At 47.3% G+C, this 21,274-nt stretch overlaps 1 protein-coding gene across 1 annotated transcript; it reads left to right on the top strand.

Annotated features, from left to right (window-relative positions):
* The first annotated feature begins 1,155 nt into the window (after positions 1-1,155).
* Positions 1,156-15,439, top strand: LOC119157822 (myosin heavy chain, skeletal muscle, adult-like). Its single transcript, XM_037409127.1, has 38 exons — positions 1,156-1,362; positions 1,452-1,595; positions 1,689-1,845; positions 2,716-2,743; positions 2,842-2,953; positions 3,047-3,139; positions 3,263-3,326; positions 3,419-3,517; positions 3,624-3,727; positions 3,829-3,967; positions 4,290-4,408; positions 4,507-4,656; positions 5,466-5,636; positions 6,284-6,593; positions 6,749-6,822; positions 7,100-7,187; positions 7,282-7,399; positions 7,714-7,837; positions 7,924-8,060; positions 8,148-8,403; positions 8,799-9,041; positions 9,260-9,436; positions 9,520-9,665; positions 9,755-9,845; positions 9,934-10,323; positions 10,476-10,602; positions 10,782-10,900; positions 11,364-11,560; positions 11,969-12,152; positions 12,239-12,404; positions 12,577-12,701; positions 12,906-13,214; positions 13,315-13,518; positions 13,789-13,914; positions 14,010-14,180; positions 14,267-14,371; positions 14,515-14,610; positions 15,243-15,439. Exons 1-38 carry the CDS (start codon positions 1,156-1,158, stop codon positions 15,396-15,398), a joined length of 5,826 nt encoding a protein of 1,941 aa, XP_037265024.1. The 3' UTR covers positions 15,399-15,439.
* Positions 15,440-21,274: the final 5,835 nt, after the last annotated feature.

The raw sequence follows: 21,274 nt of genomic DNA, 5'->3' as shown, positions 1-21,274 counted from the left end.
GAGTCATCTTTCACACTCTAGGCATGAATTGTTTCTTTGTCTTGGCTGCATCTCTGCTCCTAAGAATGTCGTAGGTAGAAATTTGGGCTGTAACAGATTTTATTTCTCTTACTTCAAGTATTAGGTGAACGTAAGAGTTAATATTATTTGACAAGAACATTATAGCTTTTTTTCACACGGTTTATCTACTGCCCTTAATGTATTTCTTCATTAACTTCAGAACATCATATTTAGAACATTAATATTATCCACACAATGCAACTGGAAGAGTTGAAGCACCGTAATGCAATAAAAATCTGCCTTGCTTCCAGAAGGAAATCACTGGAAAAGGAGTGATAGAATCCATAAGTCCTACATCCAAGTTCTCCACGTGCCTTGACTAATTGAGATTCTCTCCTGAAGTCTCTTGTCAAATTATTTATAGGAGATACATTCACATCATTGGTAAGATACAAAACATTTCTAAATATATCTGGCCAAATCAAATGACAATTATGCCCTTAGTTCAGTTTGCCAGACAATGCTTTGCCAAAGAATGTTTGCCAAAAAATATTTTGACCGAAGAAAGAGGAGGAATCTAGAGCATCTGCCAACCAGACTCTATAAAAGAGGCTTTGCAGCTCTCTGCCCTGTCTCCAAGAAAAGTTTGAAGGTAAGTGTGCTGGGTCTAGTGATCTGTTAAAATTAGGCATCCTCCTTTTTCACATATTATGCAGTATATAGTTCCTTCTGAAACTGTTTCCAGATAAGATTTTCCATCTGCTTTCAAGGCACCTTTCTATTTTCTACCTATACTGGTTTTTAATTTTACATAAAAATAAGATTCATTTAACAAAATTAATATTCTCAAATATGACACTATAAAATGTGTAACACCAGTGTACAATCTGTACAGTGAACAGATGAGACACATAGAAGGGATTTTTGAAAACTTCTGTGTAATTCAAGGTCGAAAACAAGAACTTTCTCTTCTAAGATTAAATCATTTAAAAGCAAGAAGGACAGTATTGACAGTTTTAGCAATTTTACTATATGTTTAATTTTAAAACTTTCTAAACGGTGTCCTTATAAGCAAGGTATTTTAATGGTCTATTGGTGCTACGTTTATTTCTCCCACAAGATTCTCTGCTGAGCTGTCTTCAATAAAGTGCAGACATGACTTCTCCAGACGCTGAGATGGCTGTTTTTGGGGAGGCGGCTCCTTACCTCCGAAAATCAGAAAAGGAGAGAATTGAGGCCCAGAACAAGCCTTTTGATGCCAAGACATCCGTCTTCGTGGTCCACCCTAAAGAATCCTTTGTGAAAGGAACAATCCAGAGCAGGGAATCAGGGAAGGTCACTGTCAAGTCTGAAGCAGGAGAAGTGAGTAAAAACCAGGGCTTGAAAACTGTATGTAGTTTGCAGTCTCAGCTCTTAGCTGACATGCACACATCTCCCTCTTCATCTGACAGACCCTGACCGTGAAGGAAGATCAAATCTTCTCCATGAACCCTCCCAAGTACGACAAGATCGAGGACATGGCCATGATGACCCACCTCCACGAGCCCGCTGTGCTGTACAACCTCAAAGAGCGTTACGCAGCCTGGATGATCTACGTAAGTACCAGCAGCAGCCTGCCTTTGGGCAGCCGGGAGGAACTGCTCTGCCAGGCCAAGTGGGAGCCAACGTGCTGTCTCCCTTCCTCGCAGACCTACTCGGGGCTCTTCTGCGTCACTGTCAACCCCTACAAGTGGCTGCCGGTGTACAACCCGGAGGTGGTGTTGGCCTACCGAGGCAAGAAGCGCCAGGAGGCCCCTCCACACATCTTCTCCATCTCGGACAACGCCTATCAGTTCATGCTGACCGGTGAGACAATGGCAACATCTTCATGACAATAAAATATTTGGGGTTTTTTTTTTTTAATATTTGTATGTGTAAACTTCAGCATGAGCCTATAAATAACTTATTTTAACAGTTGCTGATGTTATGCATGAAGCACAGTCCTGCCCTATTGATTTTTAAAACTCTAATTGAGACCATGTAGACAAGAGCACTGAAAAACTTACAGTGAAGCGTAATTGATTGGATGAATTGAGACACGTGAAACAAAAATTCTTCCCTAGCTATTATTGAGATCTGATGTGCTCAAGATGTGACAGAAAATATTAATAGAGCTCTGAATAATCTAATCAATCTCTTTGAAAACAGCAGTGTAGGTGAATTTATAGCTGATTTGGCTTCATGAGACATTGTTTGAAAAAGCATATGATCTGATTTTAAGTGTTATTCTGGTATTTGCAACTTCTTGGGAAATAACCAGAGCCAGAATCCCAGTGAAAATGCACCCTTTGGAAACGATGATAAATGCCTTCCTTCCAAATTAGCTGTTAGGTGATACTCCTGTCTTGTGGGATTGCTTCTTAGGCATTAAAGTTACTTGACCAGAAAGGACTAGAAGTCTGTGCACCAAACTGCAATATGCAGAACTGAATCAATGATTGATTTGATCATTACACATCTACAGTTGTTCTATGATCCTACAAGGGCATTACCAAACATCACAGAGTAATGATGTTGACTGTTCAAAAGAGTCCCTGACTATAGAATAAAAATAGAATGGTCATTTGAACGGGGTTTCTATGCTTCTTTTCCACTTCCACTCCTAATGCTGGAGCAGGTTCATGAATAACAAGTAGTTCAGCATTTATTTTTTCACATCGCTGTCCTCTTTCACAGATCGCGAGAACCAGTCGATCCTGATCACGTACGTACACCCCCTGCTCGGGTCCCTGCGGGGCTGCCCGGTGCCAGGGGACCTCCTGCCTGACCACACGCTCTCTGCGTCTCTCTTTGGTTTGACAGCGGAGAATCCGGTGCCGGGAAGACTGTGAACACGAAGCGTGTCATCCAGTACTTTGCAACAATTGCAGCGAGCGGGGATAAGAAGAAAGAGGAGCAGTCAGGCAAAATGCAGGTAAAGTAACAGGTGCTGGCTGGAATCAATGCTTTCCTCTGTTCCTGACGTGATTTTTGGAAAGGATAAGCAGCAATAATTCTCATCCTGCAGGGAACGCTTGAGGATCAAATCATCAGCGCCAACCCACTGCTGGAGGCCTTTGGAAACGCCAAGACCGTGAGGAACGACAACTCCTCACGCTTTGTAAGCTGTTTTAGGAGAAATTGCTCCTTGTTGTAACAGTAGTGATGGGCTAGTGGCATTCTCACAGAAGGAGACAGCAATGAAACGCCTCCAGGCTGAAATGCCGCTGCTTCTCCTTAACAGGGCAAATTCATCAGAATCCACTTTGGGGCCACAGGCAAACTGGCTTCTGCTGACATTGAAACTTGTAAGTCGCTCTCCTGGCCTGATCCCACTCCTTCCTAAATTCCCAGCTCCATGTGAGTACCAGTGCCTGACCCTTGCTACCCTCCTTGACAGACCTGCTGGAGAAGTCCAGAGTCACTTTCCAGCTCCCAGCAGAAAGAAGCTACCACATATTCTATCAGATCATGTCCAACAAGAAGCCGGAGCTAATTGGTAGGAAGGGTCTTTATGACTTTTTGGGGATGATTGCTGAGCAGCAGTTCCCGCTGTTACCTGGCTGGCAAATCTAAGCGTCTGCCTTGCCTCTTCCTGCTTTCAGACATGCTCCTCATTACCACCAACCCTTTTGATTTCCACTTTGTGAGTCAAGGTGAGGTCACTGTTCCCAGCATTGATGACCAGGAGGAGCTCATGGCTACAGACGTAAGTGACACAGAAAAGAGGTACCTACTGTACACTTGTTTTGATGGTGACATAGGTGGCCTACTAAGGACATGCATTTTCCTTCATTGTTTTGACTGCAGAGTGCCATTGACATCCTGGGCTTCACTGCTGATGAGAAGACAGCCATCTACAAGCTGACAGGGGCTGTCATGCACTACGGGAACCTGAAGTTCAAGCAGAAACAACGAGAGGAGCAGGCAGAGCCCGATGGCACAGAAGGTACCAGCAAGTTCAGTGTCTGACTCGTTCAAAGAACTTCTTTGTTTGCAGAGATGGCATGTTAGCCTCCAGAGACAGGCCTTTGTTGGCCTGAGTCACCACATCAAACACTGCAGAAAAGCATCTTTGGTCATTGTCTGACTGCAGAGGTGCTTCCCTGATCATGGGAAATGCCACTTTGCATTCCTACCCAGGCCTTCTGTATGAGACCAGACCAGTGCTTTTCCACTTCTAGAATATGAGAAGCAGAGTTGTTCACGCTGGCCAAATTTTAGCCATTGTCTAAGGAGAAACGCTTCTCTCTCTCTCCGTGCCTCTTTAGTGGCTGACAAGGCTGCCTACCTGATGGGCCTGAACTCAGCTGACCTGCTCAAGGCCCTCTGCTACCCCCGCGTCAAGGTTGGGAATGAGTATGTGACCAAAGGTCAAAATGTGTCACAGGTAAAATGTGGAGTTTGAAAATACATGCCTTGAAAGAGTACTTGAGCATTCTTCTTTGAGCCTAGGAAGTAACTTTGATGCTTGCTTCTTTGTTTTAGGTGAACAACGCAGTTGGCGCCCTGGCAAAAGCTGTCTTTGAGAAGATGTTCTTGTGGATGGTTGTTCGCATCAACCAACAGCTGGATACCAAGCAACCCAGACAGTACTTCATTGGTGTCCTGGACATCGCTGGCTTTGAGATCTTTGATGTAAGGAACAAGGATGTGGCACCGTAGCCAAGGGCGAGGCAGGGAGGGCTCATGAGGATTCAGAAACACACTTCTTCCTAAGAAGATTCAGAAGTTTATCCTGTTCATGTGCAGTTTTCTAGAAACCCTTCCCTCTCCTCCATCACAGTAGCACCCTCAAAGGGCTTTGCTAACAAGCACTTTGATTTCAATGCTGTCAGCATGTAGAAGAAAGTTCTGCTTTCTGACAAATGTTCTCAGAGGCCCTTGAGCTTGCAAAGGCCTTAGGTCTGGCAAACAAAGAGGCAGCTCCAGGGCTAAGGGTCGCAGATGTGGGCTGAAGCCGTGGATGCTCTTGGGCTGCCAAGAGAAGGGAAGTGCCATGGGAAAGTTCACAGCATGTTTCCTGTGTTTTGAGTGCAGTGCTGATGCTAGGACTTCTTGTCAGAGCAGAGAAACCCCCGGACTGTTGGTCTGAGGGCAGAGAAATTCTTGGGTAGGACACCGAGGAGGTTTCCACTCTCTGGGAGGTCAGAGGGCTGAGACACCTACGCAATGCTGCAGCTAAGCTTACCGAAGGATTTGCTTTTGAGTAACACAGTAAAAAAAGGACTGTTACTTTTAGCTGGATTCCAAAGGTAATAATAATAATAATAAAATCCTTTGAGGATGGTAAATTTTACAAGTCCTGCTGCTGCGGGTACACGTGCTGTTGCAGTACGGTTAGGAGTGGTGTTTCAGCTGGGGAACTTCAAACAGCATTAGGAGAACGCTGCCAAAACCCTGTGGTGTTTGCCACACCTTGAGAAACCTCTCCTTGCTTTGGGCAGTTCAACAGCTTTGAGCAGCTGTGCATCAACTTCACCAACGAGAAACTGCAACAGTTCTTCAACCACCACATGTTCGTGCTGGAGCAGGAGGAGTACAAGAAGGAGGGAATTGAGTGGACATTCATTGACTTTGGGATGGACCTGGCTGCCTGCATTGAGCTCATTGAGAAGGTACCTTTTCCATGCAAGTGTACTATGTATTTTCAGACTCTGTGATGTTTCTGAGTCAGATTCAGCTCAGAAAGAACTCACAGCCAGACATTCAGTGTCAGTTAAACAAACAACTTTGCACTGAGATTTAGTTCAGTCTGGCAAAAAGAAATCAGGAAAGGCATATCTGTGTCATCAATCCTGCAGCACCTGGCCTTCAAGCACAGAGAAGATAGCCTCGACTCCTACCAACAGACTTCTTTAAAACAAACTGGAGTCAGCCTCCCTTTCTTTTTCCACTGAAGACTCAAATCAGAACTCCACACACAAACCTGGGAAATAAATTTTATCTTGCCTGGTTTCCCAAAACTGCTAGGCCTCTTGTAGCTACTTGCCCAACTATTTTTCTGTTTACCACTTCTCCCTCCAACTTGACTCCCAATTCTAACCTGAACCAGACAGCTGTTTTTACCAGTTCCATGAAGAGGCGTTGCAGGAAGGCAAGGGAAGGCAGAAAGAAGCTCCCTGGCTGAGAAACAGCTCCTGAGAAACTTAGGCCCTTACCCAGGCTGAGGTGCTACCAACAACAGAGTGGTACCTTTGATGATCATAGCACATGTTTCACATCATTATCATCTTTCTCTGTCACTTCTTGTGGTACCTTCCAGCCCATGGGCATCTTCTCCATCCTGGAAGAGGAGTGCATGTTCCCCAAGGCAACTGACACCTCTTTCAAGAACAAACTCTACGACCAGCACCTGGGCAAGTCCAGCAACTTCCAGAAGCCCAAGCCTACCAAAGGCAAGGCTGAGGCCCACTTCTCCCTGATACATTATGCTGGCACGGTGGACTATAACATCACCGGCTGGCTGGAGAAGAACAAGGACCCCCTGAATGAAACTGTCATTGGGTTGTACCAGAAATCATCCCTGAAGACGCTGGCCTTACTCTTTGCCAACTATGGTGGAGCAGATGCAGGTCAGCTCTGTGAAAATTGTACTTTCAGTGTGGGACACTGTTGGTGCAGAATTAAAGCAGTAAACACTGAACATTTAAAGATGTTTTGTGTTCTGCAGTCTCTAAAATGCAATATCTATCTTTTAATGCTTTTTTTTCTTTTCTTCCGTTTGCAGAGGGTGGTGGTGGTGGCAAAAAGGGTGGCAAGAAGAAGGGTTCTTCTTTCCAGACTGTCTCAGCTCTTTTCCGGGTAAGTGATAGAAGTCACTATCTCACTATTAAAAATACTCACTGAAATAATGCAGGAGCATGCTTTTCACAGTTTTAATTATAAAATAGACCTGTAATTCTCTGAGCAGTCTCTGAATTGAATTTATTGAAACAGTTTTACACCAGCATAACATACTGCAACATAGGCATTTTTGATAGGACAAGAAACCAAAAGATTTATTTTTTATATGCACATCACATATAAGCATTGCAGTGCTTACAAACATTAACCTAAAATTCACCTTATATTCTCATAGGAGAACTTAAACAAGCTGATGACAAATCTTCGCAGCACTCACCCCCATTTTGTACGATGCATCATCCCAAATGAAACAAAAACACCTGGTAAGCAAATGCAATAGGAGGAAAACTCAAGCCACAGAAGCGCTTTCCCTGAGTATCAAACAATGGGGACGTCATTAACGGTGGCGTTTGTTAGGTGCCATGGAGCACGAGCTGGTACTGCATCAGCTGCGGTGTAACGGCGTGCTGGAAGGGATCAGAATTTGCAGGAAAGGGTTCCCCAGCAGAGTCCTGTATGCTGACTTCAAACAAAGGTAACAGCGCTCCGCCTTCCTCCCCATTCAGACCAAGCTGACTATCCTCAGTATTGAAACAAATTTGAAAATTTATACTTCAAAAAGAACATATCTAAAAACATAGAGTTTATGATTCACCTTATGTGGATTCTGAGGATCCTCTTGAACTCCAAATAAATCCCATGAAAACTTCTGTTATCTTTAAATAATGGCCTATCTCTAATACATGACATTACCCAGTCAGACAATTACCTGGTGCAGAGAAGGCTGTGGGGTTCAATTCAAGTGCTGCTTTCGGTAACGTCTATTTCTTATTGTTCTATTATTTACAGATACAGAGTGCTTAATGCAAGTGCAATTCCAGAAGGTCAGTTCATGGATAGCAAGAAGGCTTCAGAGAAGCTTCTTGGGTCCATTGATGTGGATCACACTCAGTACAGATTTGGTCACACCAAGGTAGAAACAAGTCCTTCTTTCAAACACTATGTGCCTCTGTCATGCACTACATGAGACTGATGTGCTACAATGCTCCCTTTCATAAGGTGTTCTTCAAAGCTGGACTGATAGGTCTGCTGGAGGAGATGAGAGATGAAAAACTAGCAGAGATTATGACCATGACACAAGCCAGGTGCAGAGGCTTCCTGATGAGAGTGGAGTATCGGAAAATGGTGGAGAGGAGGTAGACATTTTTCACCCAGATATTGTTCTCTTGTGTCTCAGTTAACTGAATCTAAATTCACCACCCACGAAATATGCAATATTTTAGGGACTCAATCTTCTGCATCCAGTACAATGTTCGTGCATTCATGAACGTGAAGCACTGGCCCTGGATGAAGCTGTTCTTCAAGATCAAGCCCTTGCTGAAGAGTGCAGAGTCTGAGAAGGAGATGGCCAACATGAAACAGGAGTTTGAGAAAACCAAGGAAGAGCTTGCAAAGTCTGAGGCAAAGAGGAAGGAGCTGGAGGAGAAAATGGTGGTCCTGCTGCAGGAGAAGAATGACCTGCAGCTCCAAGTGCAGGCGGTGAGTGTCACCGCCCGTTTGTCCCTGGGAAAAGGACAATATACAGTCAGAGTGCTTCAGAATACTGTTTCTGTCAGGCAAAAGGACTCCAAGCCCTAGCTCCTGCTGAAAGTAGTAACTGAAGTGACCACTGTTCTGTCGTGCTTGTGGGTGCGTGAGGTATTGTCATAGCTACCCTCTCTGTGAGGCATTTTTAAGAGACACAGAAACCTTGGAATCGATAATGATTCCAGATGACAAGGCTTGCAGTGGGCCAGTAGGCAAGATCTTCCAGTTGCTGGAGTGGAAGTCAGGTTCAGCCCCCATTTTAACACATGCCTACTCAGTAACGCAGAAGACAGGGTGGAGATACTTCAAAACATTATAACCCATAAAAATCTCTGTCTCCCCACCAGGAAGCCGATAGCTTGGCTGATGCTGAGGAAAGGTGTGACCAGCTCATCAAAACCAAAATCCAGCTGGAAGCCAAAATTAAGGAGGTGACTGAAAGGGCTGAGGATGAGGAGGAAATCAATGCTGAGCTGACAGCCAAGAAGAGAAAACTGGAGGATGAATGTTCAGAGCTGAAGAAAGATATTGATGACCTGGAGTTGACGTTGGCCAAAGTGGAGAAGGAAAAACATGCCACCGAAAACAAGGTACAAACATGGGGAGTCACATGAAGGGCAAAGGACAGATGCCTCCCCGATGAGCCTGGCATCCTCAGAACAGAGCTAGGTTTGGGACATACCAGGAGCACCACAGTGGGGCAGCCCAAATACACGAGCTCCTGGCTAAGCACTGCAAAGGGAAAATGCCACTGCACAAGCAGTCAAGTCTTCTACACAGACATTTGGCACTTTCTTCCAATCAACAGGTGAAAAACCTCACAGAGGAGATGGCGGCCCTGGACGAGACCATTGCCAAGCTGACTAAAGAGAAGAAAGCCCTCCAAGAGGCCCATCAGCAGACACTGGATGACCTGCAGGTAGAAGAGGACAAAGTCAATACGCTGACCAAAGCCAAGACCAAGCTGGAGCAGCAAGTGGACGATGTAAGCACGGTTGTCCAGAAGAACAGGGCGGGCACAGATTATAGAACTGGCTGGTAGAGCACTGATGGTTATCTTCTATTCAGCTGGAAGGGTCCCTGGAGCAAGAGAAGAAACTGCGCATGGACCTTGAGAGAGCAAAGAGGAAACTCGAAGGAGACCTGAAGCTGGCCCAGGACAGCATCATGGATTTGGAGAACGACAAGCAGCAGCTGGATGAGAAACTGAAGAAGTAAGCGTGGCTGTGGGGCACCAGACTGTGGGGCTGGTGCGCTTGGCGGGTTTTTGCTCAGACGCTAACACAGTTTGCTTTGCCCAAAGGAAAGACTTTGAAATCAGCCAGATCCAGAGCAAAATTGAGGATGAGCAAGCCCTGGGCATGCAGTTACAGAAGAAGATCAAGGAGCTGCAGGCAAGTGTCTGGCCCTTCCCCTCTCTCAGCCAGTCTCAGGTCGGGAAGGAGGAGGGCATGGGTGCGAAGGGTGCCTAATGTTCCCCAGGCTCGTATTGAGGAGCTGGAGGAGGAAATTGAGGCAGAGCGAACCTCTCGGGCAAAAGCCGAGAAGCATCGGGCTGACCTGTCGAGGGAGCTAGAGGAGATCAGCGAGCGCCTGGAAGAAGCCGGAGGGGCTACCGCCGCTCAGATTGAGATGAACAAGAAGCGTGAGGCAGAATTTCAGAAGATGCGTCGCGACCTGGAGGAGGCCACGCTGCAGCACGAAGCCACGGCTGCGGCCCTGCGCAAGAAGCACGCGGACAGCACCGCTGAGCTTGGGGAGCAGATCGACAACCTGCAGCGAGTGAAGCAGAAGCTGGAGAAGGAGAAGAGTGAGCTCAAGATGGAGATTGACGACTTGGCCAGTAACATGGAGTCTGTCTCCAAAGCCAAGGTATTGAACTGCGGTGGCACATGCTCACGGGGCCGATGTATGGCACATAGGCTATGTCTACCAGCCACATTCTCATTACAAAGGTCCTTGCTGTCAGCACAGGGCAGAGTCCAGGTGTTCATCTCCTTTCCTTCCTTCCGTTTGCTCTCTAGGCAAACCTGGAGAAGATGTGCCGCACTCTGGAAGACCAGCTGAGTGAGATTAAAACTAAGGAGGAACAGAATCAGCGCATGATCAATGACCTCAATACTCAACGAGCTCGTCTGCAGACAGAATCAGGTGAGACATCCTCATTCCTGAGCTTCACTGTGAGGACCTGCATGCCGTGAGGATCCCACAGGGTGCAAGATGATTCCTGCTATAACCTCTCCCAGCCACTCCTGATGACGTGGGCTTACATGCAGGAACTGTCGTATTGATAGTAGTCGGGCTACCTTTTTTCTCTTTACCCTTACCAGGTGAATATTCACGCCAGGTGGAGGAAAAAGATGCTCTGATTTCTCAGCTGTCTAGGGGCAAGCAAGGATTTACGCAGCAGATTGAGGAGCTCAAGAGACATCTAGAGGAAGAAATAAAGGTCTGGAAACACCCTGCTGTCCGCAACCTACATCACCTCAAAACATCCGCAGAATCCTGTCTAATCCAAACTGGTTTCATATTCTTTCCCCAAAACACATGTAGTACGGGAGGGAACACCAGTAACACACATGCCCTCATTCCTAAGCTAGAGAGGGAAGGAAGCGTAATGGGTTGGACCCTGGAGGAAGTAGTCCACAAGGCTTTCACGAGATCCTGACAATACTCTCTAGGACAGGATGCAGACACGTGTGTCAAAGCGTTTAGAGCAACAGCAGGTTACTGACCCCAGAGCCCCTGTCACTAACACATCCTGATCTTGCAGAACCCATTGATGAAGGCTTCATCAGCTCCCAGCTTTGCATTTGCCTAGTTAGAGTTTCAGCCTAATTTCACTGCCAGCTTTACTGTCAAGAGGCATCTCAAGGCAAGTATTCAGGTTACCGATCCCTTTGTTTCCCCAGGCCAAGAACGCGCTGGCCCACGCCTTGCAGTCTGCTCGCCACGACTGTGACCTGCTGCGGGAGCAATACGAGGAGGAGCAGGAAGCCAAGGGGGAGCTGCAGCGCGCCCTGTCCAAGGCCAACAGCGAAGTGGCCCAGTGGAGAACCAAATACGAGACGGACGCTATTCAGCGCACGGAGGAGCTGGAGGAGGCCAAGTACGTGGGAAGCGGGATGTCAAACGGCTGGAGAAGACTGAGGCTGTCAAGGGAAAGTGGAGTCTCTGGGAGTGGGTTACGACAGGGGTGGGACAAAGGCAGGGATCTGTTGTCTTTGTGGTAGAGGGGTCAGAGGGAGAGACAGGAAAGCGTGCTGTGGAAAAAGTGCAAACTGGAAGGACAAACGTAGCCCTTAGGGCTAGAAATGCGGAACCAGGCTGAATACTCCTTAGGTGCTAGGACACAGAGTGACAGAACCTGTAGGCAGCATGCAGTCTTGGAACAGAAAAAACACTGTGAAAGGCACTGGGCTCAGAGCCCCCAGAAGTGGCCAGCTGCCCTCTCACCGAAGTACAAAATGGGCTGCCCTCTGGTCTCTGACCTGGAGCTGTACTTATCTCCTCCCAGGAAGAAGCTGGCCCAGCGCCTGCAGGATGCAGAGGAACATGTTGAAGCTGTGAATGCCAAATGTGCCTCCCTGGAGAAGACAAAGCAGAGGCTGCAGAATGAAGTGGAGGACCTGATGATTGACGTGGAGCGATCAAATGCTGCCTGCGCAGCTCTGGATAAGAAGCAGAAGAACTTTGACAAGGTCTTGTGGGCTCCAGCCCTGGGGTTCCTGGGCAGAGCGTCCCCTCCCGATTGCCACATCCACGCTCACGTGCCGTTTCCCTTCAGATCCTGGCAGAATGGAAGCAGAAGTATGAGGAAACGCAGGCTGAGCTGGAGACCTCCCAGAAGGAGGCTCGCTCCCTCAGCACGGAGCTCTTTAAGATGAAGAATGCCTACGAGGAGTCCCTGGACCACCTGGAAACGCTGAAGCGTGAGAACAAGAACTTGCAGCGTAAGTCCCTGGCCCTCCGCTCCTGGCTGGGCTTTCCCACTGTCCACCACTACCCACCGCTCCACAGGGGTCTGTGCCTGCGTGTCTGCAAAGATGCCCGTCACCTTGGTGCGGCAGGGCCCTTCCCGTTCTGCTCCGTGCCTGACCGTGCCGTTGGCCTTTGCTCCCACAGAGGAGATTGGTGACCTCACAGAGCAGATTGCAGAGGGAGGCAAGGCCATTCATGAGCTGGAGAAAGTCAAGAAGCAGATTGAGCAGGAGAAATCTGAAATCCAGGCCTCGCTGGAGGAAGCTGAGGTACACAGCATTACTTATGGCTCTCTTACATGTCTTGGATCTCTGTCTCGTTGTAAACACTGCGGAGTCATTGCCAGGCACAGGAGGAAAAGAGCGTTTGTATAAAAGCGTGGCAATATTATCTAAACGTGGCATTCCTTTATACTCAGGGCTTCGGGGTCAACATTTGTCTTATGAAAAGTATTCCTGTTCACTCTTTCTCAGGCGTCCCTTGAACATGAAGAGGGGAAGATCCTGCGCCTCCAGCTTGAGCTCAACCAGGTGAAGTCTGAGATTGACAGGAAGATAGCAGAGAAAGATGAGGAGATTGACCAGATGAAGAGGAACCACCTCAGAATTGTGGAGTCCATGCAGAGCACCCTGGACGCTGAGATCAGGAGCAGGAACGAAGCCCTGCGGCTGAAGAAGAAGATGGAGGGAGACCTGAATGAAATGGAGATCCAGCTGAGCCATGCCAACCGCGTGGCTGCAGAGGCACAAAAGAACCTGAGAAACACACAGGCCGTGCTCAAGGTCTGTTCAGCAAAGCAACAGGGAGAGAAACGCGGTCCCTTACAATTCTGGTGCACAAGTGCGCACTGCTACCTTGCCATTTCTCTTGTCCCTTTTACAGGATACCCAGCTACACTTGGACGATGCTCTGAGGACGCAGGAGGACCTGAAGGAGCAGGTGGCCATGGTGGAGCGCCGAGCAAACCTGCTGCAGGCTGAAATTGAGGAGCTGCGGGCAGCCCTGGAGCAGACGGAGCGGTCAAGGAAGGTGGCTGAGCAGGAGCTTCTGGATGCCACTGAACGAGTGCAGCTCCTCCATACCCAGGTCAGGCACTGCTCTGGAAATTAGTCCCATCCACAAGGCACAACACAGAATGTGATTGTTACGCATCTTGTGAGTGTTTGCTGTGTAAACACATTGAGAGCCACGCCGTCATAGGGCTGCTCCAGACATCCACCCATGTCTGGTTTGCAGCTATGGCCCTAAAGAGGACTTTTGTGTTAAAGACTTTCAAGAAACAATACTCACACTTTTAGCTCTTGGTGTTGAGGCATTAGGTCTGACAGTACAAATCCCGTCTTTCCTGTTGCACAGAACACCAGCTTGATCAACACCAAGAAGAAGCTGGAGACAGACATTACCCAAATCCAGAGTGAAATGGAGGATACGATCCAGGAAGCCCGCAATGCTGAAGAGAAGGCCAAGAAGGCCATCACAGATGTGAGTTGGGGGCTCCCTTCAGTGCCGATGGTGGGTGTATTTTCCCTCAGATGGTCTCCAGCCCCACAATGGCTTTGACCCTTTGCTCTCATCAGGCAGCCATGATGGCAGAAGAGCTGAAGAAGGAGCAGGACACCAGCGCCCACCTGGAGAGGATGAAGAAGAACCTGGACCAGACGGTGAAGGACCTGCAGCACCGTCTGGATGAGGCCGAGCAGCTGGCTCTGAAGGGAGGCAAGAAGCAAATCCAGAAGCTGGAGGCCAGAGTGCGTGGGGCTTTTCTTTGTGCATGAGTGAGCACGCCACGTTAGCAGCCAGCAGGGAAGCTCCAAAGATGGGCTTCTCGTTGCAGGTGCGGGAGCTGGAAGGGGAGGTGGATGCTGAGCAGAAGCGCAGCGCTGAAGCCGTGAAGGGCGTGCGCAAGTACGAGAGGAGGGTGAAGGAGCTGACCTACCAGGTAAGGCAGGAGGCCTCCCTCAGCTGACAGAGTTTTCTCACAGCAAGTCAGATTTTGTGCACGCCATCCCCAAGGGGAATTGTTAACCTCATCCAGTGCAGAACCAGTAATTCACGCTCTTTCCTGCTTTCCAACCACTCCAGTCTGAGGAGGACCGGAAGAATATTCTCAGGCTGCAGGATCTGGTGGACAAGCTGCAAATGAAGGTGAAATCCTACAAGAGACAAGCTGAGGAGGCTGTAAGTATTGCTCAAAGGATGGGCCAGAGACACCTTCCAGTACGGCAGCACGCTCATTGAGATGGCTATGAATAGCAGGAAAGGGGCAGGACAGAAACTCCCAAGACACAGCAGTCTTGGCCACACCATTGAGTATGGTGTCACGAGGCCTTGCTGAGTTCTGGGCACCCTGCGGCAGCCAGGGACGAATGGAGGGAAGGTCTGCAGCCTGTTGTATACAGGAGGTCAGACTGAACAGCCCCGGGTGCCATATCCACTGGCTGAAGTTAACTGGAGGTCATGAATCTCTGCTAGTAAGGATCAGCAGAAGGCTTCAGGGTCTTTCTCACCTTAAAAAATCACACTGATGGCTGGGCAGCAAGTACTGGGAGAGTAAGTACACAAATGACAAATGCAAGTGACAAAATTGCTCTTCAAGAGTGGCACAGGACCGGTGATGTTTTTCACAGAGGGGTCCTGAGTAAGGGAGGATGAGGAGGTCACGGTGAGGCTTACGTGTAAGCAGTGATGGGTGGTGGATGGAGATTTGTGCCTTCCCCCAGGGAAGAGCCACAGCCCCAGAAGGCCAAGGCACAGGTGGAGTGAAACCCCTGCCCTGGGCTCCTCACCACCAACCCCTTCTCCCCACACAGGAGGAACTGTCCAATGTCAGCCTCTCCAAGTTCCGCAAGATCCAGCACGAGCTGGAGGAAGCCGAGGAGCGGGCTGACATTGCAGAGTCGCAGGTCAACAAGCTCCGAGCGAAGAGCCGCGAGTTTCATGGCAAGAAGATAGCAGAGGAGGAGTGAGGATGTCATGAGGCAGCAAAGTGACCCGAGGGCTGCACAAAATGTGAACCTCTCGATCGCTTTTCTTAATTTCTATAATTGGTCTTTGTAATTGTGTCTAGAGAATAAAGACCGCAGATTGCTTTGCATACGAAGCAGGACTGCTTCTTCTCAGACTCTTTTGCTATTTTTGTCCCCGTAGTTATCTATGGGATCCCATTAATCCTTGGCGGTTGCTGGAAGTTTATCTTGTGTCCATTGGCTGTCCGATAGGTAGCACATGCTTTTATTTCACAGTCAGTTAAAAGTACAAGTAATAATGTATCTTGGCAAACGCTTTTTCCCGCGTTCAGACCCCAATCTGAATAACAGAAACACACTGGGTATGTACAGCCGCAAATTCTCATGTAGCCTATCATCCATCTCAGCTGGATTATTCTTATGCATTGTGTGTTGCCCCTGCGTGAAAGACACATGGATGGTGTCATGATATAGTAGAAGACGAACATATGCAGAGATGTCTGCCTGAGCTGGTATTCTCATCACATCAACAGCTCTGTGCCTCGAGGTAACTTCTGTCCCTTGTTTCAGGAAGACCAGACAGCCTTGAAGTATTTTCTCAGGAGCCAAAGGGACTGAAGGAGCTTTGGGTGAGGCATGAATGCTAACTGAACCGGACACAGGTCAGAAAGCAATGATGACTGAGGAGCAGCTGGCAATGAAGGGAAAGCAAGAAGTACGTTATGAAGTGGAGGGCGGAGTACGTGTTGATGCTGAGTACTTCTGACAGTGTACTTCTTTCCAGCCCTGCTGTGCGTGTGGTGGTGGTTGAAGCAGGAGCTAGCTCCTGCAGTGAGCACAGGGCCTAGCAAGGCACAAGGGACAGGAGTGGAGATGGCAGGGCGGGCTGAGGAGACAGTGAGTCTGAACCAAGTGTTGCCTTAAATAGCCCTCTTTACAGGTTGAGCATTGCAAACTGGATGCAAAACAGCGTCCAGTGTAACAACATTGATTCTCTGCTCACTCTCATCAGGAAGAATGATCCAGCACCTTCTATCCAGCATCTACCTGCATCACTTTTAAGTGTGTTACTTGACTTTTTCTCATTTCACAGAGGGGCACGTGCAAAAAAAGAGACCCCAAATCTAACAAGATCTTGCAATGCCCAAGAAAGCCAACTGAAAAAGAAAATGCACAGGCAAGCATCTGCAGGAGCTCTGGGCTTTGTGGTGCCCTGCGTTTGGACGGTGAACACATTTGCCTACTGGCAAGTATTGGGGTAAAAAGGAGAAAATGGAGGCAGCTGGGAGCAGAGAATCAGGTCTCTTCCACGCTGGATGCATGCCTGAACTGCTGAGGGACTGACTATTCCTGACTCCTAGCTCCATTCTAGTCCCTAAAGAGAACCACACTCCTTCCTCGGCCTGGGAGCAGGCACAGAGTCCTCAGCACCCACTTTGTGAGAAGTGAAGCAGACAGCAGTGTGGAGTTGTGGGATGGCTCTGCTCTGAGAGCCTACGAGGCACTCTGCAAGACTGTGTCTAGCTGGAGGCACTTCTCAGGGAGCTGAAGAGACTGATCTGGAGGGCAGGCAATGTGCACCTGTGCTGCCTGGCAAAGCAGTGAAGTGGCCACGGCAGCTCAGGATGGAGAGGGTATGAGATACTTTCCCGCAAATCTTGTTGCTTAGAGCTCAAACAATGTTGTCATCTCTTGCGTTAAGCTCAGACCTTGCCAAATACAAGCCTCACTGAGAGGAAGGTGTCACCCCAGCAGCCTTTAGTGGGGTGAGCAGGGAATCTCCACACTGCTGCAGTGGAGGCTGGGTGTTGTGTGTCAAACTGTCCGGTCTGACAACATCTTGCTCAGCACGCCTAACAAATAATTCCAGCATAATTGACAACCCCATTTGAAAGCCCACAGGAGACACCGTCCCCTTAAACCTGTGAGCAGGAAATACTCTCTGTGAATCAAATTTAAAAATCTGGAAGGGAGGAAGGAAGGGAGGAAGGAAGGAAGGGATTATGGATGCTTTGGTGAGACACTGGCATGTCACCTCTGCTGTAGGTCCTGCTTCAGCAGCCAGTGCTCTCTGCCAAGTCTACCTTGCTACACACTAGCTTGAAGCTACATGTTCCATGTTGCACAGCACGCTGGCGATTCACAGGGTGCACTGATCCCTACAGGCATGCTCTGCTAATCCAGAGAGCATGGCTGATAACAGCACCGGCATGCTGCAAATCCCACAGGGAATGCTTTTTCAAAGTCGTCTTTGCTTGCTTTCAATAATCCTCCTGACTATTACTTGATTCCTAACAGTCACCTTTCAAGGTATGTTTTGCTCCACCACACCAAACACAGCCCACGCACTTGCATCTGCTCTATGTTAACTTCCATTGTGTGTACCTGGGAACTAAGGCATCGACACAGAGCTATTAATAGACAGAGGTCAACTTCCATGCTGAGCACAGAAGTTCCAAATAGAGCTCCGTTGCAACTGCAGTTTCTTCTTCAAGAGGTAGCCAGCACATAGATTCACGCTGTCAGTTTGTGTCTGCTGCTAGCATTTGACCAGAGAAATGTTCTGCCAAAGGGCAACATCCTCCAACACGTTCCAGCTATGTGCGGGGTTAGGTGGGAGAACGGGTTGTGTGCTACAGGCCTTCTGCAGCCTGAGCAGCTGGGCAGCCTTCTGCATCTTTCTTTGAGAAGCTGCTGTCTGCAGTTTCCTGTGTTCCCCTTTAGAGATCTCCTAGCTTTCTTCTCCCCTCCAAGTGGCCTTCTCTTGGAATATTCTTCCTTCTAAATCTGAATGGAAGTGAGCTCATTACCTCTCCTTGACTCTGCCCACAATCAGTCAGGCTGACGTTATTTATACAGGAATTCTCTTGGAATTATTTTGGTCCTTGGAATTATTCTCATTGTTTAGAGTAACAAGGAGGAACCTGGGAACTACCAACCAGTCAGTCCCACATCAGTCACTGGTAAGACCGTCGAACATATCTTCCTGGAAGTTATGTCAAAGTTTATGGAACACAGGGAGGTGATTAGAGACAGCCGACACAGCTTCACCAAGAGCAAATTACACCTGACTAGCCTTGTGACCTTCTACAACGGGGTGACTGCATCAGCGTACAAGGGAATTGCAGCTGGTGCCTTTGTGACTTCTGTAAGGCCGTCGATACGGTGTCCCCCAACATTCTTGCCACGGAACTGGAGAGTTATGGTTTTGATGGATGGACTAAGGAATTGGCCAGATGGCCACATCCAAGGAGCTTTTTCAGGTCCCTTCCAACCCAAAACATCCTATGATTCTGTCCTGTAACTTCTGCATGTCCACGGGAGTCAGGGGTTGCCCAGAGAGGCAGGACTTCAGGCGCACCCCTGTGCTCACTGTTTCCTACCGGTGGCTGCTGGGCTCCTCTGGGGCAGGTCACAGGGTGTTTCCATCAGCATCCCCATGCCCTGCGCAGGGAGCCCACATGTGAGCTCTGGGTTTGAACTCCAAAACAGTGAGTGCTGCAGTGCCAGAGCCCTCCTTTGAACAAGTTCTTCATGCACAGGCCAGTACTTGCTGCTGGAAATTGGCTTGGATCACAGGCATCTTTTTTCCAACCTTGCCCCTGTGTTATTCCCTGAGCTTTATCCGCTCAGCTCTTTTAATAACCAAAATGCCAATGACCAGGAGAAGAGCGTGCTTAGATCTGACAGTGTTTGAAGCAGCTCAAGTGACAGTGCCCTTTTCCTAGCACTAGATCAGTCACTCTCCAGAACTATTGGGAAATTCCTCCTTTCTCAGAGTATCAGCATTGTACAGGATCGCCTACCACCCCTAGTGCCTTGATACAGGCAGCACTGTGTTGATAGCTTTTGTTGCTGGAATGGTGTGAATGTGTCAGTGTGCAAGATATTTGGGGTGCGATGGGAGTGCTGGACTGAGGATGGATCAGAGTGCAGAGGATCTCAGACTGCGTGCTCTGTGTGGTTGAGTGTAGAGTTGTGTTTGGATGGAGGGGTGGTTTCTTTTGAAGTTGTAGGCAGTGAAGGGCTACAGGGACCTGCCCTGCTTCCTGACTTGGTTGGGGACATTGCTTGATATATCTTGACAGTGGGCTCACCTGTGAGGAAGAGGCTTAAGCTGTTTAAGGCATGTTAACGCTTCTTTTTTTGTGTGAGGTGAAATGAGGAAACCAGAAATGTTTTGAAAATAAGCAGTATAATTTTCTTTTCAGGTATGAGTTACCATAAGCATTTTGTTTATGACTGGGTAAGGCTTTTGGCTAGTATCAGTTAGGATTGATTATACCAACCGTGAACATTCCACTAGTATTCGCATTTTGAATTTTTCAGTTTCTGCAAAATAACAAGTGTAGATTTGCTTGCATAGATAGTGATTTCTTTTTGTAGCTAAGGAGTCATCTTTCACACTCTAGGTATGAATTGCCTGTCCAAAGTTGAACTTGTATTCTCACTTGCTCTGTCTTGGATTCCCTCTGTACCTACTGCTACTGAAGTCAAGGTCCTGGCCCATAATGTGACTGGTTTTCCCCTTTTTAATATAACATGTAAAGAATTACTGAATTACACTTTGTCATGATTTGTCTTTTGTAGATTTTTCTTTTCTAGTGTCTAAAGGCAATACCTAAATTTATAGGACCATGTGCACAAGGTATAATGTATTATTCCCATTTTACATCTGGAATAGTTGCAGTACAGAAATACCAAAGTTTTTGTCTGGGTCAAGGATCAAGATATCAGGAGAGACAGTAGAGGAGAGGAACCTACAAATTCCACTACCAAGTTCTTTAAGTGCCTTGACTAGTCTAGATACCGTTATTAAGAGCCCTGTCAGACTATTTATAGGAAATGTATCCACAGGAATGTTAAGATGTAAAACATTTCTAAATATATCTAGTCAAATCAAATGAAAATTATGCCGTTAGTTTCGTTTGCCAGACAATGTTTTGCCAAAGATGGTTTGCCAGAATATATTTTGGCTGAAGGAAAAGGAAACATCCAGAGCATCTGCATACCAAACTCTATAAAAGACTCTTTGGAGAGCTGTGCCCAGTCTTGACAGAAAATTTCAAGGTAAGTGTGTGGCTCCTGTGAACTTCTTGGCAAAGCATATACTTTTAAATTCCATTTAACTTCCTATAAGCCTTGGATATCTATTTCTGCCAGGGACTGTCTCTATCAGTAGTGATTTTGTTCTAGTTTTGAAGGCTGCATTTTTTACTTCAACTTCGATAACAGCTCTGGATATCTGTGCCAAAAAAAATGAGTTGCTGTTTTCAAACAGCAGTGACTGACTTCCAGCCTCTGCCATCAGAATTAATAACAAAATTTACCAACTTTTAATAAACAGGAAGATACTCAACAGTATAAGATTTGTAGAAAGCAGAACAGGTAAAAGTGACATTTCTATCTGTCATAGTGCAAGATGAATAGTCCATAGCAAGTAAATTTTTTGGTGAAAAGCCACTATTTGCTATCAGGCAAGGAAGACTTTAAGAGACTCTTGGGTAGCACTTTAAAAAATCAAAGGGTTATTTAATAGGAAGTCTTTGTTATAGCAACATCCTAATAAACTAGAGTCCACAAAGATGAAGTACTCCTGCTATATATAATGCAATACTGCAAGACTAAAAAACTGATCTATACTTGATTGCATAGCTAGGTGTCTAATGATTAATTTCAGAAAAGTATACAAGTATTCCAGCTAAGACTAAAAAGTTTTAATCCAAATTTTGAAATGTTTATACCTCCTTAAATATTTGAAGAGATCAAAAAGCAAGATTTCCTCTCATCCACATTAAGCGGTTTATGCACTAACTCAATGCATCTTCTTTCCTACAGACTACTCGGCTGACTGTGTCTCCTGTATAAGTGCAACC

The sequence above is a fragment of the Falco rusticolus genome, chromosome 1, assembly GCF_015220075.1.
Source record: "Falco rusticolus isolate bFalRus1 chromosome 1, bFalRus1.pri, whole genome shotgun sequence".
NCBI lineage: Eukaryota > Metazoa > Chordata > Aves > Falconiformes > Falconidae > Falco > Falco rusticolus.
Note: the sequence above shows the minus strand (reverse complement) of the source record. Positions and strands in the feature narration are given on the sequence as shown.